The 20,851-nt window shown below is 38.3% G+C and overlaps 1 protein-coding gene across 8 annotated transcripts in view; it reads left to right on the top strand.

The window, feature by feature from the left end:
* Nucleotides 1-20,851, top strand: part of Edem3 (ER degradation enhancing alpha-mannosidase like protein 3) — a 60,852-nt gene that overhangs the window by 20,899 nt on the left and 19,102 nt on the right. For all 8 annotated transcript variants that reach the window (XM_040737419.1, XM_005071275.4, XM_040737418.1 and 5 more), the window contains exons 6-13: nt 862-1,015; nt 4,962-5,096; nt 7,322-7,427; nt 14,243-14,340; nt 16,644-16,769; nt 16,945-17,028; nt 19,101-19,184; nt 19,824-19,948. In XM_040737419.1, coding sequence (XP_040593353.1) covers nt 862-1,015; nt 4,962-5,096; nt 7,322-7,427; nt 14,243-14,340; nt 16,644-16,769; nt 16,945-17,028; nt 19,101-19,184; nt 19,824-19,948 — 912 coding nt within the window. The remainder of the gene's footprint in view (nt 1-861; nt 1,016-4,961; nt 5,097-7,321; nt 7,428-14,242; nt 14,341-16,643; nt 16,770-16,944; nt 17,029-19,100; nt 19,185-19,823; nt 19,949-20,851) is intronic.

Raw genomic sequence — 20,851 nt, 5'->3', positions numbered from 1 at the left:
TGTGATGTCTAGGATGTTCTCTGGTTTAAGAGAATGTAAGATACTTAAGAATGTATCAGTTGTTGTATGTTCTGATGATTTCGGTGACCAACTGGTAATAAGAAATTGCTGTGTATTGGGTCATTGGTGTGTACCTGGGCAAAGTGAAAAGTTAGCTTTGAGCTGAAAGGCTTCAAATCTAATATCCTTGGTGATGCTGTAGCATCGATAGCTACCTCCAGATAGAGATTTGCAGGTGACTGAGCTGCTAGGCACAGCGAGGGTAGGTGGGCAAGTATCTTAAGTTGTGATTGAAGAATTTAAACACACGACACATATTAAATTCACAAGTATATTGATTTTTGACTTTGTTTCATGTATATGCAATTGTGATTTTCAGTAAGATTGTGCCATTTTCCATCCTTATATATATAGTTTGTTCTATAAAGAAGATTTTAAGCTGCAACAATTGGCCTCATAACAGTGAAATTCTGGAATAAAACCAGAAATCTTGAGTAACTAAAAAAAAAAAAGATACTTAAGAATGTCAAGTACTTTATGATAGCTTCTATATTTGGGGGGAGGAGCATGCAGATCAGCTTGTAGGAAGGAGTCAGTTCTCTGCTTCTCCTAAGTGTGTTTTGGAATTTGAACTCTGATCTGAGCCTTCTTTCTAACCTCTAATGTTGGTTTGTTATATTGTTGTTCTTAATATGTTGGCTATGTAATTATAATAGTTTGTCATAAAATGTGTAGTCAGTAAAAAAGAATTACCTTATTCTGTAGCCGTTCCTTATGTTTACAAATTGTAGGGGACAGGTGTTCACACCCTTTTGTGTATAGTTTGTAAATAAGCGTAATGTTTTGTCTCTGTGATCCTAGGGGTCTTTTAGGTGGACACTCACTGGCGATCATGCTGAAAGAAAAAGGCGAGTACATGCAGTGGTATAATGATGAACTTCTCCAAATGGCAAAGCAGCTGGGCTACAAACTCTTACCTGCTTTCAACACTACCAGCGGCCTTCCTTATCCCCGAGTAAGTGACTATGAACAAATGGGACTCTGTTGACACTTCTTTGTTGTTTACAGGCTGAATGCTTGTGATCAGAGGTGTTCCTCTCCCACGTGAGCCTGGAAAAAGCTGGCAGCAAAGTTATGCTGATGTGTTGGCTAGCTTAGAGTTGAGCTGCGTGAACATTAGATTAGCATAAGCTTTCCTCAGCGTTAGTGTGTCAGTCTAGACGATGCTGCAGGAGGAGGCAGACTGCAGTGTGGGCCAGAGTTGTTGGTGCTGAAGTGCTGTGAGAGTAGGAAGTGGTACTCTCTCCTAGGCGGCGAGGCTGAGGAGGAGGTGGAGCTGGTGAGAAGGACGGTGTTCAGATCCAGGAGCAGGCACCGTGCAGTGGGCAGTGCGATAAATCCTAAGAAAAGAAGGAGGGCTGTGTCTGGGTGTGACCCTCACGGCCTGTCGTGGGGCAGATTAAGGAGGAGGAGGCTGCGGTGTGGGTCACTTGCTCTGGGGTTCCTTCTTTGCTGGTTCTAAGGAGACCTGGCAGTAGAGTCGGTCAAGGGAGCTATGGATTGTTCTGTCCTCCCAGAAAATTTTATCTTTAAAGCAGAGGGGAGGGAAGCCACTAAGGATGGAGTGAACTTTCTCCTGACCAACCTCATTCTGTATTAACACCACTTCTGTCCCATTTGTCCAAGTCAGACACAGGTCTGTCACTTTCCCTTTCATTTTGATGCTGTGCTATTAAAACATTTAATTTCATTCATAAGCTGCTATATTTTAATGTGGGTATTCTTTTCTCAGATGTATTATTCAGAGCACTTGTAAAAATAGTATTACTTAAACATATTTTTATTGAATTGTATTCAAAACTGTTGCATTTTCCCTGCTCCACTGTTCCTTAACATTGAGAAATCTTTATAGCTTAGCAGTAGACTGTCTAGTGTTCCCTAATAATCCTTAGTTACTTTTCTATTGTACAAAACACCAGGGCCAGGGTCACATAAAAGAAAGGGTTTAGTTAGGCTTATGGCTTCAAAGGGTTAAAGTCCGTGATGTCTGAGTGATGGCATGATAGACAGCAGGAACACCAAGAGCTCAGTCCCAAACTGCAGGCAGGCAGCAGAGAGCACACTGGGATGGCAGGAGGTTTTGACTCTTCATAAGTCAGCCCTGTGACATGCCTTCTCCAACAAGGCCATCCTCCTAATCCTTCCCAGATAGTGCCTCCAAATGAGGGCCAAGTATTCAAATGTGAGCCTATGGGGCTATTCTCATTCAAACGACTGCTCTCCTAGACCCCAGTGAAACTACTTTTCCACCCACAGCAGTAGATAGTGCTCTCACAAGCCCTAGGGACTTTTTTATTGCATTCTTTTAAGCTTACCACCTCTACTGCCTGGCATAGCTTCTCTGAGAGTTTAAATCAAGCTGGACTCATTTTCTGTAGTTAGGAAGTCATTGTTGACTGGGTAAATTCAGCAGCATGACCCAGGTAGGTGCTTTTCAAACCAGAGGTCATGTCCATTGATTTCTCCACAATTTTAGTATATCATGGTCTTTACCCCCTTTTCTTTCTGTAGGGCCTCCTGTATCTAGACAAGTGCTGTACCCCAGCTCCATCTCAGCCTGTAATGATTTTTTCTTTGATAATTTCATACATGTATATAATGAAATTTTGTCATTTTCATCCCAATTTCCTTCTCTACTCCCCCATCTCTTCTGCTGAAATATTTCTTTTTCTCAACAAGTGAAATTGTGACACTCATGCATGCATGTCCCACCAGGTTTAATTAAGGTTGTTTCTATGAGTGTGGGTAGGAGATTGTTTACTGGAGTGTGGACCTGTCAACATCCGCATGATGAAATTTTGACAGGCCCAGTCTTGTTCAGGTGACTATAGCTGCTGTGAGTTCCTGAGTGCAGTGGCCGTCATGGTCATATTAAAAACTCATGTATAAACCTAATCCATACTTTGTAATACCATTTATTCAAAGTTAATTAAATCTTTAAAGCTAATTCTTAGCTAAATATTATTGTTTGATTATGACCTGGACTTAATTATCTTTTTCTTCCTGAGACAGGGTTTCTCTGTGTAGCTCTGGCTGTTCTGAAACTAGACCTGTAGACCAGGCTGACTTTGAACTCACAGAGATCCACCTGCCTCTGCCTGCAGAATGCTGGGACTAAGGACCAATGCCCAGCTAATCTTTTTCTTAATTTTTTTGAGAATTTCACACCTGAGTACTGTTTTTACATCATTTCTACCTCTCTCTCTGCAGCTCCTCTAATGGCCATCAACACCCTCTCAAATTCGTGACCTCTTAAGTTATTCTTGCATAGAGAGAGCGAGCCTGTTGAGTCCATTTAGTGTTGTTCGTACGTGTATTTGTTTAGGGCTGACCACTGGGATTGAATAACTTCCCTCAGCTGCTCTTCTCCAACTAGGGGTGTGGCCTTGTGGGACTTTTTGAGTCTGTGTTGGAATGTCAGCAGATGTGTGGGTCTTGTTTAGGCAGCTGCATTTTTGAGATTTCAGGGGTGTAGCTTCCCTCCCTGTCATATATAGAAGACTCTGTCTCACAGCAGACTTCCTCGTCTTCTGGCTCTTCCAGTCTTTCCAGCCCCTCTTTGGCGATGTTCCCTGAACCTTTGCTGTAGGGGTTGTGTTGTAGATTCATCAGCTGGGTCTGGGCACCCCACGGCCCATTTTGACCAGTTGTGGTTGCTGTGTGGTCTCCATCTGCTGCAGAAAGAGCTTCTGTGATGAGAGTGAGAGCTGTGCTTGTTTGTGGGGTAAGGATAAGCACTTAGAATGCAGTTGGGAGTTATACTGGTCTAGGAAAGTGGCAGTAATAGGTTCTCTTTTAGGGCCCATGTTCTGATCAGCCACCTTTCTTAATTTGCAGTTACACCCATCCCAGGGATGTTTTAATCTCCTTGGTTTTAGCATTTTTTTAAAATATTATCCTTGATTTTTTTGCACTTATTTGTGACTTTCCATTATTATTAATTCTCTATTTTCATACCTATCCTATTTATTCTGTTTGGCTTTTAAGCTCCTTGAAGGCAAAGATATATTTCTTTGTATCTTATTATAATATCTACCATATAGTAGATAATAAATGTTGATTAGGGGACTGGAGGTGGGGAGTCAATGTCCTCAGTGTTGTAGCCACGGGGGAGTTCCCCGTGCTCCACTGGATAGTTCTGTACTCATGGAGGAAATCCTAGTTAAACTCAGTGAGTCACAGAACAAAAATGAAAAGACATGATAGCGAGTAGTGAGATGATTCGGTGCTCATAAAGGCTCCTGTCATTAAGCCTGACAACCTGAGTTTGATCCCCAGGATCCACTTGGTGGAAGGAGAGATCTGACTCCCCCAAGTTGTCTTATGACTGCCACATGCATGATGTGGCATGCACATATGTCCCTCCACAGACAATAATAATGAATGTAATAAAAGAATGATAGTGGGAAGAGGACTTCATGGGGGAAAGAGAATCAGGGTGGAGTAATGACTGTGGCAAATGTATTATATACGTGTATGAAATTGTCAAAGAATAAATTATTTATGAAAGCCTATAAACAAAATTTTAATCTCTTCTAAATATATACCATTATAGTCAAGTTTTTCTCTACGAACTGTTTAACATTGTACTTGTTTCATAAGTTGTCAAACTTAATTTCTCCTAAAGCTGAGCTACCCTTTTAACTATTATATTGTTATAATGATATTGCATTATTACATCATCAAGAAGGAAAATAAATGAGAACTTATTTACCCCATGAATTCTGTATGCTCAGAATTTATTTTCCTAGATGTTCATTGGAAAGCTATAGAGAGCCTCAGGTTGAGTTCAGTGTTCATTCACTTCAATAATTATTTTCATAATCTGATAGTCTTGTTTGACAGTGATTGATGATTTGTCTCTTGGTAGTTACTCATGGTAACATTCTCATTGTGTGTAGATTAATTTAAAGTTTGGCATCAGAAAGCCAGAAGCCCGGACGGGAACTGAGACAGACACCTGTACAGCCTGTGCGGGGACCTTGATCCTAGAGTTTGCTGCATTGAGTCGTTTCACAGGAGCAACAATATTTGAGGTTTGCTTTCATGGCTTTCATCTGGGGTTTAGGAAGAGCTAACTTTCTGTTTGTTTCCTTTAGCTGAGAATTAGGACTCACCATCGTAGCATTACTGTTGCTTTAATGTACTTTTAATCAAATTTTAGTGTTACAGGCATTGTGAAGCAGCTGTATTAAATGTAAGTTTGCCTTTTGTTTACAGACCATAAAATAAAATTTTAGCTTTCTTCTTGGAAGATTGTTTAACTACATTATGCAAATTTGATGAATTCTAGGTAGCAAAAATGTCCATGTATTTGTATTTTATTTGTTAGACTTCCAAATGGTTGGTTGTATTTCTGAAACCTTCACAAATAATTTGAACTTATAGTGAAATTTTTGTGTATAAGCTATGATCCAAAAAACCTGTATCACCCCAGATATTTTATTGGGGTCTAGTTCTGTCTTATATTTTAAAAAATCTAATGTAACTATTTGCTGTAATTTAATTATCATTGGAATGCAAGTGTTACTTAAATGCCCACTTTCTTAGATGTGTGACTTAGGTGGTTTTTTTTAAGTCATAAGATGGTCACATGGAGAGAGAAGAAGTAGGGAACACATAGCACCATTGCAGATACTGGCTAAGGGTGTGAACAGAGTCAGCAAGGAGACCCTGTGCTGTGCTTGTCTGGGTGTAAACGGATGCCTGTACATTCATATGGCTTGAGGACAGATTTATCAGCTGTGATTGATTAATATTTTAACTTTAAATTTTAAAATATACCTTATTGTCGGTAGCTTTCCTTCATTAAACAGTATAGGTACTTGTACATATGTTTTAATATATATTAATTAGATGTTTAATATATTTAATTAAATAGTAAATTGTTAATCTGAAATATTGATGCATTTATAGGCAAAAATGAGCCTCAGTTAGCAAGTCTGCAGTCCATGGGTCAACAATTGGAGTTGGGTTTAGAGTCCATCTCTTTACTCTTTCCATTGCCTATTCTGTTTTTCTATAAATCTGTTGGGGAAAAAAACCCATGACTTTAAAAACCTTCTAGTATGCCTTTGGCAGAACATCATTGTCGCAGGCTTTGAGCTGCAGTCAATTTTCTTTTAAAAATGATGTGAAACCACAGCTACGCTCACTCACTTATTTCTGTGTCTCTCCACTATATGAGAAATTGTGACCGACCAATAAATAGCAGTATGACCCACAATGCCTCAACTATTTTCTGTCTGTCCCTTGTCAGAAAAACTTTGATGACCCTGATATATGGAGACCAATATACAAGAAATCAGAGTTCTTGTATTAGGGTCCTATAATTCAATTTTAAGCTTTGTTTAAATCTGTAATTTTACTGTTCCTTTTTTAAAGCATAACATAGAAATAGGGAAATATAATCAGTATCATGCTTTTCAGATTTGAAAATTCACCACTTAGTCATAGTTGTGGTCTAGTTTGTTAAAATATAATTATAATGCATCATTTGCAGTAAGATTGTAGATGATTTGCACATTCTGTTGCCAAGCCTACAAAGTAACAAGTTAGGTTTAATGATTTTTTTGCTTGTAATACTTGGTAAGTTCATGCCCTAAAATTAATTTAGAGTTTTACCAGTAGAAATCATTTGCTATTCTATTTATAACATCTTTTTATCCAAAGCTAAGAATTTGATAAGAAATAATTTCAATTTAATATCCAGTGGGTAAAAATAAATTAAACAAGTGGTCATAAGATTATAATTTTATATATACATACGTGTGTTTTATATGTATATGCACATTAATATACAAATAAGTCCTCAGTAGCCTAGTTGATTTGCTAATTTTTCACTAATAAAATTATGAGTCACTTAAAATAATTTGCAATGGCTTTCAAAGATAGCACATCAGCTGTGAGTTTTCTTCAAGTTTGTTAAGTGAGAGTACCTTAGGAGATTCCCACTTTGCACTTAGTTGGTAATAATTGTTATGACAAGTGCATTTAATTATGTCAGTTAATATAATAATCCATGTATGGATGTGAGCCATGTTACAAGGGTAAATGCCGTGGAAATTCTCCAAGTGAAGTCTCTTAATCTGAAGTGGCTGAAAAAGAGCCAAGGCAAGATTTTAAGGAAATTTATACGTGATTATCTTAAGAATTTTAGAGTTTAGAATCTTAAAGGATTCTATGAATCTTTGATTTATAGATTTCGCCTTCTTTGCCAGAGACAAAGTTCGTCAAGTATGCTTTTGTTTTTTAATTGTAGGAATATGCAAGAAAAGCTCTTGATTTTCTCTGGGAAAAAAGACAACGGAGTAGCAATTTAGTAGGCGTGACTATCAATATTCACACTGGAGACTGGGTGCGCAAAGGTATGCAGCTGGGCTTTAAACCTAGACCTTCACATCCTCAGGATGGTTGGTAAATATAGCGTTTTCCTTTGTGAAATAACCGACGTAGCATTGTTTCATGCACTGGTCATATAGTGTTAGCATGCGCAGGGAGAAATGAGACACAGGAATAGATTTCTTTGAGGACTCAGGGATCACTTCACAGTTTAGAGGATATGTTTACTAATGTTATTACAGTCTCCCCTCTCTGCCTCTGTGTGTATGTTCTACCTCTAGACATGCAGTGGAACATAGACCCTGAAGTCTTACTGTTGGAATTTAAGCTGTGTGATCTTGAACAAATTATGTAACTTGTGTTTGTCTCTGAATCCATGTCTGTAAGATGAGGCATTAGTGCAACTGCAGAGTCACCATGAAGGTTAATGAGTTAACTTGGAGTCCCGAGGACCGTCCTGGGTATGCGCACTTCATACTTCCTGTGAGATGTCACTGAGATGGTATTAGTTCTTCTGTTTAATAACTTGACTTCTGGAATCTAGCCTAAGGAAATAGTATGAACCACAGGGAATTTTTTTCCAAAGATACTCATCACATATTTACTGGCAATACTGGAAAACAGAATTACGTGATAATAACATATTCTAAGTATTGCGGTAGTAAGTTTTTAAAGTTAATTGGAATTAGGGAAAGAAGCATAACAATGTTATGAGCGAATAAAATATGGTATCATATGAAGAATATTTTATGTTTTAAAACTCCCCTTTAAGACAAGCACCGAAGAATGGAAATATTCTGAAATGTTCTTAAAGAAGTTATCTCTTATGTTTCTGTTTTCTAAAAGGCTTACCTTGTGTATAAATAAAAGTAATTACCTATATTTAAATCAATAAAAATTATGTAATTATCAATCCATGACAATTAGAATAATGTTTATATTTAATAGTATATAAGTTTTCCTCTTTTGTTCTTTCCTGTATTCCTGCGTTATCTCCCTATTCTGTCCCTCTCTCCATCTGATCCTTCCATTTCAGCATCCTGCATCTTCCACTCATCCATAACTATCTACTCCCTTTCCCCTTTCTTCACCCAGGCCCTTAGTCTGTGCCCAACACCGTGGCTATATGGGTCATAGCCTGCTCTGGAAAGCTTGGTAGCTAACATCCGCATCTGAATGAACACAAACCATAGTTTCATTTGATGTATTCAAGTCTGGTTACCTCATTCAGATGACCTTTTCTTTTTTCATTGCGAAGAATATTTAATAACACAATTTATACAAAATGTACACATTGTAATATTCTAAAGAGTAGAGAGTAGTGCCAGGGTCTCATGTCTGGAGAGCTCCCGGGAGCTGTGAAAGCGGAGATGCGTCTCATAAACTCTCCTGAGAGCTGTAAATGATTGCTGTCATAGACATGCTACATAAGTAGTCTGTAGCCAAGAGCTAGCAGGATCTGCATTGTTAATCTTCTAGACCCCAAAGACAGGTGGGCAGGAAGCAGTTATGGAGGTATGCACCCACATACAAACATGCCATTGCTATTCCTATGTCACACATACATGTGTAATGTGTATCTATCTTTACACTGTTGAACTTGAATAATTTTCTTCTCTGTTTGTATTTTTATTATTAAAAACAATTATAATTTTGATCATATTCTTCTCTTTCCCCAAGTTCTTCTAGATCCTCTCTCCTCCCTACTCGCCCAACTTTAAGTTCTTTCTCAAAAAACAAACCAAAAATCCAAGACTACAACAAAAGCTAGAAAACAAAATACAACAGCACCCAAAAAGAAAGAAAGAAAAAACCTGTAACCAAATAAAAGTACATAAAAGCTGTGTAGTCCATTATTTGTTGGTCAGCTACTCCTGAACATTTGAGACCTACCCTGGAGTGGTTGATACACCCAGGCTTATCTTGTTTGTGTATAAAAAGTAATTAACCTGCACTTAAATAAATAAATAAAATTATTAATCTGGCAAATAAAATAAATGTAATGCTTATATTTATTATTGTACAAGTTTTTCTAAGTTTTGTTTAAATGGTTCATGAACTTCATAATTCTGCAATTTTTCTTGATTTTTTAAAAGATCTTAAATCATCTTTAGTCCACTTTATGTTAAAAAAAATATAATCATCCAGGATTCATTGTAATTCCTGATGTGACATGATCGCTGGTCCAGGTACAACCATCTTAATTAGTCCTTTTTAGTAATAAGTACTCTCTAAGGAGCACCCATAAGAGTAATCTCTGGACACAGTCGGGTGACATGTGGTCCTTGATTCTCCTCCCTCCCAAGTGAAGAAGCCATTATTTTTATATTGATTGTTGTTTTGCTTTTCTGTTAATAAAATTTTTCATTTATCCTAAAAAGTATTTTTGTTTTGTCTTAGCTTCATTAAAGAATAACACACTGTGTGTACCTTTGACACTTTTTCACTTAACACTGTTTTACTAAGACTCATCCTTATTGCTGTGTGACAACTCACAGCTTTTGAATGCTACAATAATAGACCAGCTTATGGACACTTAAGTTGTTTTCAGGGATTTTGCTAATGTGATCAAAACAACATTCTATGTAGGTTTTGTTTGTTTGTTTGAGGAAATCAAACCCAAGTCCTCACCCTACTTAGGCAAATGATCTACCATTGAGCTACATCCCCAGCCCTGTTCTCTTGTGTTAAAATCATATGCTTTTGGGGCTGGAGAGATGGCTCAGAGGTTAAGAGCACTGACTGCTCTTCCAGAGGTCCTGAGTTCAATCCCAGCAACCACATGGTGGCTCACAACCATCTACAATTCAATCTGGTGCCCTCTTCTGGCATGTAGGCAGAACACTGCATATGTAATAAATAAATAAATCTTAAAAAAAAACAAAACAAAAAAAGAAGTGTACAAAGTTAAAAAAAATCATATGCTTTTGGGTTAGAGTGTGATTTTTAAAATTGTCAAGCTGTCTTTATTCATGAGTGGTGTGCTGTCTTCTGTGTGTCTTCCTCCAGTTATGGCTTGTGCTTTCCCTTTAGGTTCTTTTTAGTATATAATGTCACATTCCTATTTTAAGAGCGTCTCCTTAATATGTTAGCAATAATTTCAAGTTTTTATTACTAAAATTGAAATTTGTTTGACTATATGAAGTTGATTGGTGTTTGTAATATGAGACACATTTTTCCCATTTTGAAGGATTCAGCAGTGTTTTCACTTTGCAATTTTTTATTGTATTTTTGATTCAGTATATATATGGTAGTACCTACTCTAAAATTTATTGAAGTATTCTTTTTGTCCTAAAACATGGACAGTTTTTGGAAATGTTTCTTATGCATTTGAGGAAGAATTTTTTTTTGCAATTTTTGTTTATAGAGTTCTGTACATGCTAGTTTTCTCAGTTAATTTTTTTGTTTTATTTGTGCATATTAATTGCACAGAATAATGGGCTTCATCATGACATTTTCATGTGCATATACAGGATCATGTTTACTCCATCTCTCCTATCCCTTCTCCCTCTTTCCTCTCTGTGTCCATAATAGTCTCCTTTTTACTTTCAGGGTCCTCTTCTGCTCCCTCTGCACAGCTGATATCCACATGCGATAGAAAACATACGACCCCTGTTTCTAAACAGCATGCCTCAGTCACTGTTCTGTGAAGAGACAGCATGTCTAAGGCAGCTCTTGTTAAAGTTAATTAAGGGCTTTGATTACAGTTTCTGAGGCTTAGTCCATCATCCCCATGGTGGGGAATATGGAATTGCACAGACAGAGAAATAGGTGAGAGTTGAACATCCTGATCCCCAGGCAGCAGGGAGAAAGAGACAATGGATCTGGCAAGGGCTTTTGAAACATAAAGGCCCATCCCCAGTGGCATACTTCCTCCAAGAAGATGACACCTACTCTAACAAGGTCACAGTCTCCAGTCTTTCTCAAATAGTGCCACACCCTGATGATTAATCATTCAAACATATGAGCCTATGGGGGGCCAGTCATTGTTACTCAAACTACCACGCAGCATAAATTAAATCTTTGTGACTGAAGATTTTCTTTACTGTTCATTTTTGAACACCCAGGCTGATTCTATAGCTTGGCCATTGTAAATAGTGCTGCAGTAAATATGAGTACAAAGCTTTTACTTTTCTCTGCCAACTTTGATTCCTTCAGATATATACCCAGGAGAGGTATAGCAGGATCATATGGTAGTCCTATTTTTAAGGTTTTCTTTCCCTCCCTCCCTTCCTCTGTCTCCCTCCACCTCCCTCCTTCCCTCCTTCCCTCCCTCCTCCTCCCTCCCTCCTCCTCCCTCCCTTCTTCTGACTCCCTCCCTCCCTCCCACCCTCCCTCCCTTCCTCTCCCCCTTTCTTTCTTTGACAATTTAATTAGAGTTTAAAAGAAAAACCCAGGGCAGACAAGCTGCAAATCTTAGCAGCTGCTTGGAGGATGATTTTTCAAAGGAAAGAGGAAAAGCTATGCTGTTTGATTTAAGCCAACATGGAGGTCAGCCTCATGACAGACAAGCAGCCAGATGGTGGAGAGGGGAGCTTTAGAGAAAGAATGAAGCCTAAAGTGTTAGGCATGCTTCAAGAGATAGAAGAAAAGGAACTTGAAAGCAGGCACACTTACACAGCTGACTGTGGTGCTGTACAGAAGGCAGGAATTCTGGGAAGGGCACATTATCTCATTAAAGGACTAATTATTCCTCCCATCTCTTTAGCATGGCTTAAGGCAAATCAGCTTTCATAAGGGGTGGTGCCTTCACTGGGTGATTGACCAACCCAACTGGATTATGCACAGGCAACTCAGGACAAGAAACCCAAAGCAGCATTTCTAGACACGCCCTTGGATTTCTGACCAGGAAGTATCAGAAGGGAGCTCTATCTTGTAGAGTGTCCACAGGGGTGGGACCGGATCTCCAGTCCAGACACTCATCCCTTCTGTGAACAGCTTTGGAAGTGGATCTCTGGGTGTTCATGGTGAAAGTGGGCTTTATCTGGTCTCCAGTCTCAGCTGTCTATGAAATGATTTTAGGATTGCCTCTTCAGAGAGGAGACTGTTAAGGGAAAGATATTTTCCTCTGGTCAGAAGACTGGAATCTTCAAAATTTTAAAATCCGTACTGAGTTTCATAGTGGCTGGACTAAGTTACATTTGCACTCAATTATCAGTGTAGAGAACCCACTGATTTTCTGTTTGCTTGACCTGTCAAGGATTAAAGTAGATGATTTCTAGTAGTAATTTTTCTGTCATTCCATTTTTGCTCTGTATTTATTCCATTGGGCATGGTGGATGCATTCGTTTTAGATTGCTGGCTCTTCTTGCTGACCCCTGCCACACTATGTAGTGAGCCTCTTGATCAAGTCCTTTATCTCCACCTTTTCTTGCAGGGTTTGTCAGGTACACCTCTCTCCATCCTCCTACTTTATCTTCTTGCAGGTGCTTATGCTGTAAATGTGTCATCTATAAAACTTGCACATATCTAGATGGAGTATATCTGCTTTCATATTTAATCTGTTGATGTTTTCATACATGTAGGCTTGTAGTATTTATGTTATTTCAGTATGTTGCATTTTTTCTGTTTTTTTCATTCTTTTATTTTTGATTGATACCTGTCTCTAAAAAGAGTGCACTCTCTTACCCTTTGTTCTTCCTCCCCGGCCCTTTTCGGTTATATCAATATGTAGTTCTGACTGATTATATAGTGTTTCTGTTTTCCTCTGGGCTTATTCTCTTTCTCCCACTCTCTCCTCCTTGGCTCCCTCCCTCACTATTTACATAATAGCAAACTTCATTGAGGTATTTAGTTACTTGCACTTCATTTATCACTTAAATGATGAATTGTCTCTTAATTAACTAGTCTCTGTATGTGTGGGTTTCCTTCACCTATTCAGTCACCTGTATGTGGAAAAATTTATGGGGGGGGGGATGCATCCATTCTAAACATACAGACTTACCGCCTATAAACAATGCAGTATAAGAAGCATATATATATATAGCATTGTGCTCTGTATTAAAATGAATTTGGAGATGGCTCAAAACACATGAGGCTGTACCACTTTGCACCATTAAAATGGTAGTTGAGCATCTTTGGATTCTGGCATCCCCAGCAGTCTTGAAACCAGTGTTGTACAGATAATATAGATGATTATACTTCATCCAGAACTATTTGCAGTAGCTTTCCCTGAGTACCGAAGCTGTGTTTCCCTAATAGTTGTTTAATATTGGAGTAATGGCTTACCTGTGCATGATTCTTGGTTTAAGTTACTTTCTATCAAAATTTTAAAAGGCAACTCTTGTTTTCAAACATCCTGTTAGAAATGTGATATTGTTTTTATTACTGTGTCCTAATATGTGATCTGTTCTTTCTTTCTGGAAGATTATAAATATCAAAGACAAAGAAAAACTTAAAACATGTTGTTACAATTTTAGGTGTAAGTTTTCTTTTTTTCCTTTCAGCACTTTTTGGGCCTTTTAAATTTAACATGTTTGCTTTTAATTGCTAACACTTGATTTCTTTTTTCTTTTTTTAAACAGAGTTCAGTTTTTTAGTTTGTGTTAGCTAAGTCACTGTTAACTTGTCCTCCATATAGCTTAGACATGCTGATATAATTTTTCTAAGTAAAAAAAATTGTAACCAATTTCATATAGCAACTTTTAAAAAACTTTTTGTAGCAAGGGAGCTGTTATTCATATAGCAAATAGAGCTATATTTTTTATAGGTGTACTGTTTTTATGTTAAAGCTTCATGCTAGCATGTAATTTTCATTCTGCTTTACTATTGTCCTCATTTGTACCCTCTGACTTTTCAGACATGTCTAATAAAGGACCACATTTATATGTATTTCTTGTAGATAGTGGAGTTGGAGCAGGCATTGATTCATATTATGAGTATCTGTTGAAAGCCTATGTCTTGCTTGGAGATGACAGTTTTCTGGAAAGATTTAATACTGTAAGTTGATTTATTTTTCTATTAATTTTGTAGCTAATTTCATTTGAGTTCAAGATTGATGCAAACTTAACCTAAATGAAGTCCTTCAAAGTTTATCTTTAAATATGTTGTAGTACTTTGTTAGCACTCTCTGATGTTGGACAGGGCAATGTGCAAGTAAAATGCACTCCAAGAAGTTTTCTTCTGATCTCTTATCAGAAAATGTCTGAATCTGGCAGCATGTGATCCAGTGCATGGGCAGTTACTGGAGTGAGATTCAGTTAGCGCTCACTTCTGGGTTCAGTTTTATTTGATTTGAAATGTTGCAAGTTTGGCCTTGTCTTTGATCATACCAGACAAGCAGGGTTTGGGTAGTATGCATTCATTTCAAAAGTGGGTGTCTTGAGACTGGACCACAAGAGCCACAGAGAAGCTTTGGGAAAGGAGGTGGTTGGTCTCATCATGGTTGCTTTTGTAACTGAGGCAAACTAAGGCAAATGTAGCAAATTGATTAGCTGTGTCACTATGATCATTTCAACACAATTTGCCTTTTTGTTTTTGCCCACCCATCAGTTCACCCACATTAGTATATGATGTGTTTTGATATTGTAGTTAAAAGTAGGAGAGAGATCTTGGTTTGCATCCTGTCTGGACTACATACTGGTTGTGTGAATTTGGAGTGGGTTACCATTATTGCTTATCTACAAAATGGGAATACTAGTGCTTTTTTTCCCAGGTGTTTGGGAAGAGTGATTAGAACATGGCCAAATACGTGGCATATTGTCAATAATAGTGATTACATACAGGATGAGCCAGCAAAACAGCTTATTTAAAGTCCTGTTAAATTGGGGCTGGAGAGCTGTCTTAGTGGTTGAGAGCATTTGCTGCTTTTGCAGAGGACTGGGTTTAGTTCCCAGTACCCCATGGCAGCTCACAACCCCCTTAACTCCACTTCCAGGCGATCCTGTGTCTGACTTTGCAGGCACCAGGCATGCACGTGGTACACAGTGTGGCATGAAGGCACTCAAACATGCACATACAATAAGAATAAATAAAGTTTAAGTCCTGGTAAGTTTTTGAACACTAAAAAAAAACTGTCTACATATATTATTTGCTGATAGATTTTTTTTCTTATTAGAAATGAATTAGAACAGGTAACTTTTTATTGACTCATTAATACAACCTGTCCTGTTTTCAAAGCCAATACTTATATAAGAGAAGCAGTTAAATAAAATAAGGGGAAAAGGAAATTCCACAACAGAAAAGCAGAACTGTCAGACCATAAGAGTGGCAGTAGTGATTGATCATGCACATTAGTTTATTAGTAGTGAATATCAGAATATTGTGTTAGCTGAGAAGGGAACCACACTTCTTAGATAAAGAACAAAACAAAACAAAACAAAACTGTAAGATGGAAGCTGTGATTTTGTTCCAAGGGGCCCAGAGAGCACCACTGGGCCACACAGCATCGTAACCATGAGCTGATCACATATTAGCTAGAGATGTTCAGATCTGTTTCTCTCAGAAGACCCTATCCCCACTTTTGCTGTGTATGTGTGTTCATATGTGCACAAGTGTGTGTGCATGTGTGCTGAGGCCAGAAGTTATGTTGAATGTTGTCTTCAGTTGTTGTATGCCTTCCTTTATTGACACAGAAGCTCCTCAGCAAACCTACAGTTCCCCAGTTTGCCGTGACTGACTGGGCCGGCAAGCCCTAGGGATCTCTGCCTTTAGTACTGGGATTGAGAATACTGTTGCACCTGGCTTTCTCCTATGAGTGCTGGGTATCCGAACTCATGTTCTCATGCTTTGCCGCAAGCACCTTACTGAGTGATGGATCTGCCCAGCCCCAGGAGGTCTCTTATTAATTGTTGTCTTTAGTATTCTGCCTTCTAAAGATAAAGGATCTTGTATGTAGCCTAGGATACCTTTGAACTCTTTCCTCATACCTCAGCCTCCTAGTACTGGCATTGTGGGCACTTACCACTGCACCTAGCCTCGTTTTCTTTAAATCAGATCATCATATTGGTAGATATTTGTGTAAATTGTGATCTGTGTGTGTGTGTGCGCACACCCATATAGTACATAGGTTTGAAACCTTGGCATGCTAGATGTTCTTCCATTGAACTATACCCACACTTCTGTATCTGACTGAGACAATCTATAGTGATATATATATAATTTCTTTCCATCTAAATACTCATATAATCAATTGACATATAGGGAATTTATATATCTACATATATTTACACTTCATTTCTTTACTGTGCCATATGGTATTTTTTTACATCTACTTTCATGAACATTTTGTTATGGTCTTTCAGCATTATGATGCCATAATGAGGTATATTAGCCAGCCGCCTCTCCTACTTGATGTACATATTCATAAACCAATGCTGAATGCTCGGACCTGGATGGATTCATTGCTTGCCTTTTTTCCAGGTTTGCAGGTAAGGAAACCCATTTCTTAATATTAGGATAAATTATTTTAATTAAGTGCATTAGTGGTCTCTAAAATCAAATGATAAAGTTATCATTTCAAGGTTGTACCAACCTTGTAATGGGATGGTTATAGATGAAAATAGCTCATGCTTTATACTAAGTGATTTTGTTGTTGACTTCTAGGTTTTAAAGGGCGACATTAGACCTGCTATTGAAACTCATGAAATGTTATACCAGGTGATTAAAAAACACAATTTTCTACCAGAGGTAAGTAAATGATATTTGAAATTCTCCTTCACATGCACACACACACACACACACCTATATCTATATATAATTTCTAATTTAAAGATAGAAAATGTCATCCTTAAGATGTGGTTACTCCTTTAAATTGATTTTTATCTTTTTGCCTTTTTGTGTGTTGGGCGGTCTAGTTTAAGATAATGATGATCCTGCTGTAAAGAAAAGCCCAATTTTAACTGTTTCTCAGCCTGTTTTAATGCATGCTGTTGTAGTATTACTACCACCACCCCTTGTTGTCTGGCTTCTTTTAACATTTGTGCATTGATGGGGAACAAACCCAGGCCCTTGCACATGCTAGGAAAGTACTCTACCACTGACATAGATTCCCAGCCCCAATTATGTCTCATTCTGACATTCAAAAAAAACCTTTATTGTTATTGTGTGGGAATGTGTGTGTGTACAGCAGGTGACTATGGGAGAGTGTACGTATACCACAGTGCCCATGTGGAGATCAGAGGGCTACATTTGTATAGTCACTCTTTGTCCTTTTACTTGTGTGTGAGTTCCAGGGATTGAACTCAGGTTGTCAGGCTTGCATGGCAAGCTTCCTGACATGCTAAGCCTTCTTGCTGGTCCTCATTCTAACACTGATTTTAAAAGATACTGATGGCATGCTTTATGGCTTTCCAGAATACACCTTTACAAATTTTGTAACATGTTCATAGCCTTGTTCTTTCTGTTTTCTGTGAAATACCCAAGCTTTCTATTAACATAGGTGTTTCCTAAGGCATTAGCTCTGGAAAGTATAGTTTTATTGGCCTTCAAGTGCAAGGCTTCCTATTACAAAAGCTCATATTCCTGTTGAATCACATGAGATTTCAACTAAATACACTGATCACAAATGACATTTTTTTTTATTCTTTTTTCGAAAAAAAAAAAAAAAAAACACCTGTTGGGACTGAAGAGATTCATGGCTTAAGAACACCGGCTGCTTTCCAGAGGACCGGGGCTCCGTTCCCAGCACCCCATGCCCTTTCACAGCCATCTGTAACCCAGCGCTAGGTGACCCAGCAGAGACAAAACACCCATCCACATAAAATAAGAGGAGCACTGTTGGCTGCTATGATTGCATTTTAAATAGGCAATTTTAATTTAAAGGAATTCCTTGATTTATTTTACTGAGATTTGAAGTTATTATAAAAGAAAACAGGCTACAATAAAATATACATACTTGAAAATACATGCACTAGAAAATACATAGATGAAAATAGAATAGGAAATACATAGAAGAGTAAAATTTAAGTGTCCTTCAAAAATGGTGTTAAATAAAAACATATTCATTGACTTGATTTAACATTTCACTGTGTGTAGGTATGTGAAAAAGTATGCTGTACATCATAAACACAATTTTGTCAATTAAAGAAATTAAAAGGAAATCAGAACACCACAGAAGTACTAATTCAGAGAGAAAAGGAAAGAAGCAAATGGACAACTCAGTTATTAGACAATGTAGGATGTATTTATTGCCATTATGAAGTGTCATTACTGGGTTTTTCTGATTTTCTTGTTGGTCCAGTTGGTTATTTAAAAGGTAATAGGGCTGGGGAGCTGATTGAGTTGGTAAAGTGCTTGCTATGTAAGGATGAAGACCTGAGTTTAATCCCCATGGTAGTGCACACCTGTAAACCCAGAGCTGGGGAGGCAGAGACAGGTGAGTCTCTGGGACTCACTGGTCAGCCACCCTAACCTACTTGGCAAGCCCCAGGCCAGCAAGACCCTGTTGCAAAAGGCAAGGTGGACAGCACCAAGGAACAACATGCAGGGTTGACCTCCACACGTACATACGCGAACACACACATACATACGTGAACACACACATACATGAACATGGACACACAATAAATAACTCATAAGCTTGGTTAAACAGTCTTTCTAAAATTGAATTAGTAACAATAGTTAGCATATTAGGAATGAAAATTTACCATGACTTGTGTATTAATTTATTTTTACCTTTTATACATGTTGCTTTGTACTCTAGAACTGCTTGCTTCATTTTCAGTCACATTTTTTTGCTTACTTATATGTTCTTCTCACAGGCATTTACTACAGATTTTAGGGTCCACTGGGCTCAGCATCCTCTAAGGCCAGAGTTTGCAGAAAGTACCTACTTCTTATATAAAGTAAGATAACTTACCGTTCCTGGCTTTCCCTACTTTTTGTTGGCTCTCTTGCTTTTATAATAAAAATTAGTATTTAGTGTTATAATGGTTGCATATTTCATTATTTGCATTCATTTAGCCTATAGAACTATACAAAGATGTAAGATTTGTTGTAAACTTGATGCCTTTCGAAAAGTACTTCTGAAAACATGGATGGAAACTACATCTCCAAACACCAGACATGGGAAATTGAGATCCCAACTATGCTATTAGTAAGCCCCTTCTGAACACTGTAAACATGTCTGCTGTAAAGAAGAGGGGTGATGAACAAAAAAGAAAACTTAAAAAAAAAAGAACTTCTATAAATATTTCTTTAAAGGGAAGTTTTATTTATGATCTGTATCCTGAAGTGGTCTCCTCCGTTGAGTCGGGGAGCTCTTTTAGTATGCAGAAATGTAAAGGTTGGGGTTTATTATTTCAGTTGTTTAAGGAATTCTATAAATCAAATCTGTAGTATATTTTCAAATCTGTGTCCTGTGTAACATGTATTCTAGTGCCCAGCACAAGGCCTGGCATCTAGTAAGCTCTCAGTAAATTACTGGATAAGTGAATGGGTATATGGTAACATATACGCTATGTCTCTATTCTTCTTCTTAATAGGCTACAGGAGATCCTTACTACCTTGAAGTAGGAAAAACACTTATTGAAAATTTGAATAAGTATGCTCGAGTGCCTTGTGGATTTGCTGCCATGAAGGATGTTCGCACTGGGAGTCACGAGGACAGGTAAAGAAGCACTTATTCCCTCTCCTCAGCAACAGAGCACAAAATACAGTTTTTGTACTTGGCTAGTAAACATCTATGGCTAATTGTTCGTGAGACCCATTATGTGCCAAAACGAATCCACACAGTATCTGTTCTTACTGATTAATCTACCCACCAATCTGCAGTTCTCAAAGTGACATTCAGAAAAGGCTGGATAATAAGTGTAGTGTAGACTAACAGGACAGTTTTTTTCTAACAAAATTTGCTTCTAAAATGGGCCACAAAGTTTTCAGATGTTACAGTAGGAGATGACTCAGTGGGTCATGTGCTTACTGCACATCATGAGGACTTGAGTGTAATTCCCAAGCACCCACATAAAAAGTCAGGCATGTTCACTTGTGACTGTAACCCCAGAGTTGCAGGGGCAGAAGCAGGATGCCCGGAGCTCAGTGGCCACCCGGTGTGGCAGATTGACTAGTTCCAGGTGCCTTGAAACACTGTCTCAGAAAATGAGGTGGAGGCTGATAGAAGGCACCTGAGGTCAGCCTCAGCCCCACGTGCACAGGCACCTGAGGTCAGCCTCAGCCCCACGTGCACAGGCACCCGAGGTCAGCCTCAGCCCCACGTGCACAGGCACCAGGGATCAGCCTCAGCTCCATGTGCACATACAGCACACGTCTGCGTAGCCCATGCACACCTGGTCGCTCAGATATAGTGAAAGGTAGAGCTGTGGCTGTAATTGAATTCATAAGTGTGCATTTTGTTCCCCTTGCGGAACAGGAAACAGAAGCCAGTCTATAGGTAATGTCCCAGTGGCTAGAGACCTGTAGCAGAGGAGCTTCATCTTCAAAGCCTGGTTCTTTACCACTCCCATCCACTTTTAGTAACACTCTTTCAACTTGCATTCAATTTCCTGAACATCTA

The sequence above is a fragment of the Mesocricetus auratus genome, unplaced genomic scaffold, assembly GCF_017639785.1.
Source record: "Mesocricetus auratus isolate SY011 unplaced genomic scaffold, BCM_Maur_2.0 Super-Scaffold_100676, whole genome shotgun sequence".
In the NCBI taxonomy this organism is placed as follows: domain Eukaryota; kingdom Metazoa; phylum Chordata; class Mammalia; order Rodentia; family Cricetidae; genus Mesocricetus; species Mesocricetus auratus.
This window is presented reverse-complemented; position numbering and strand designations above follow the sequence as displayed.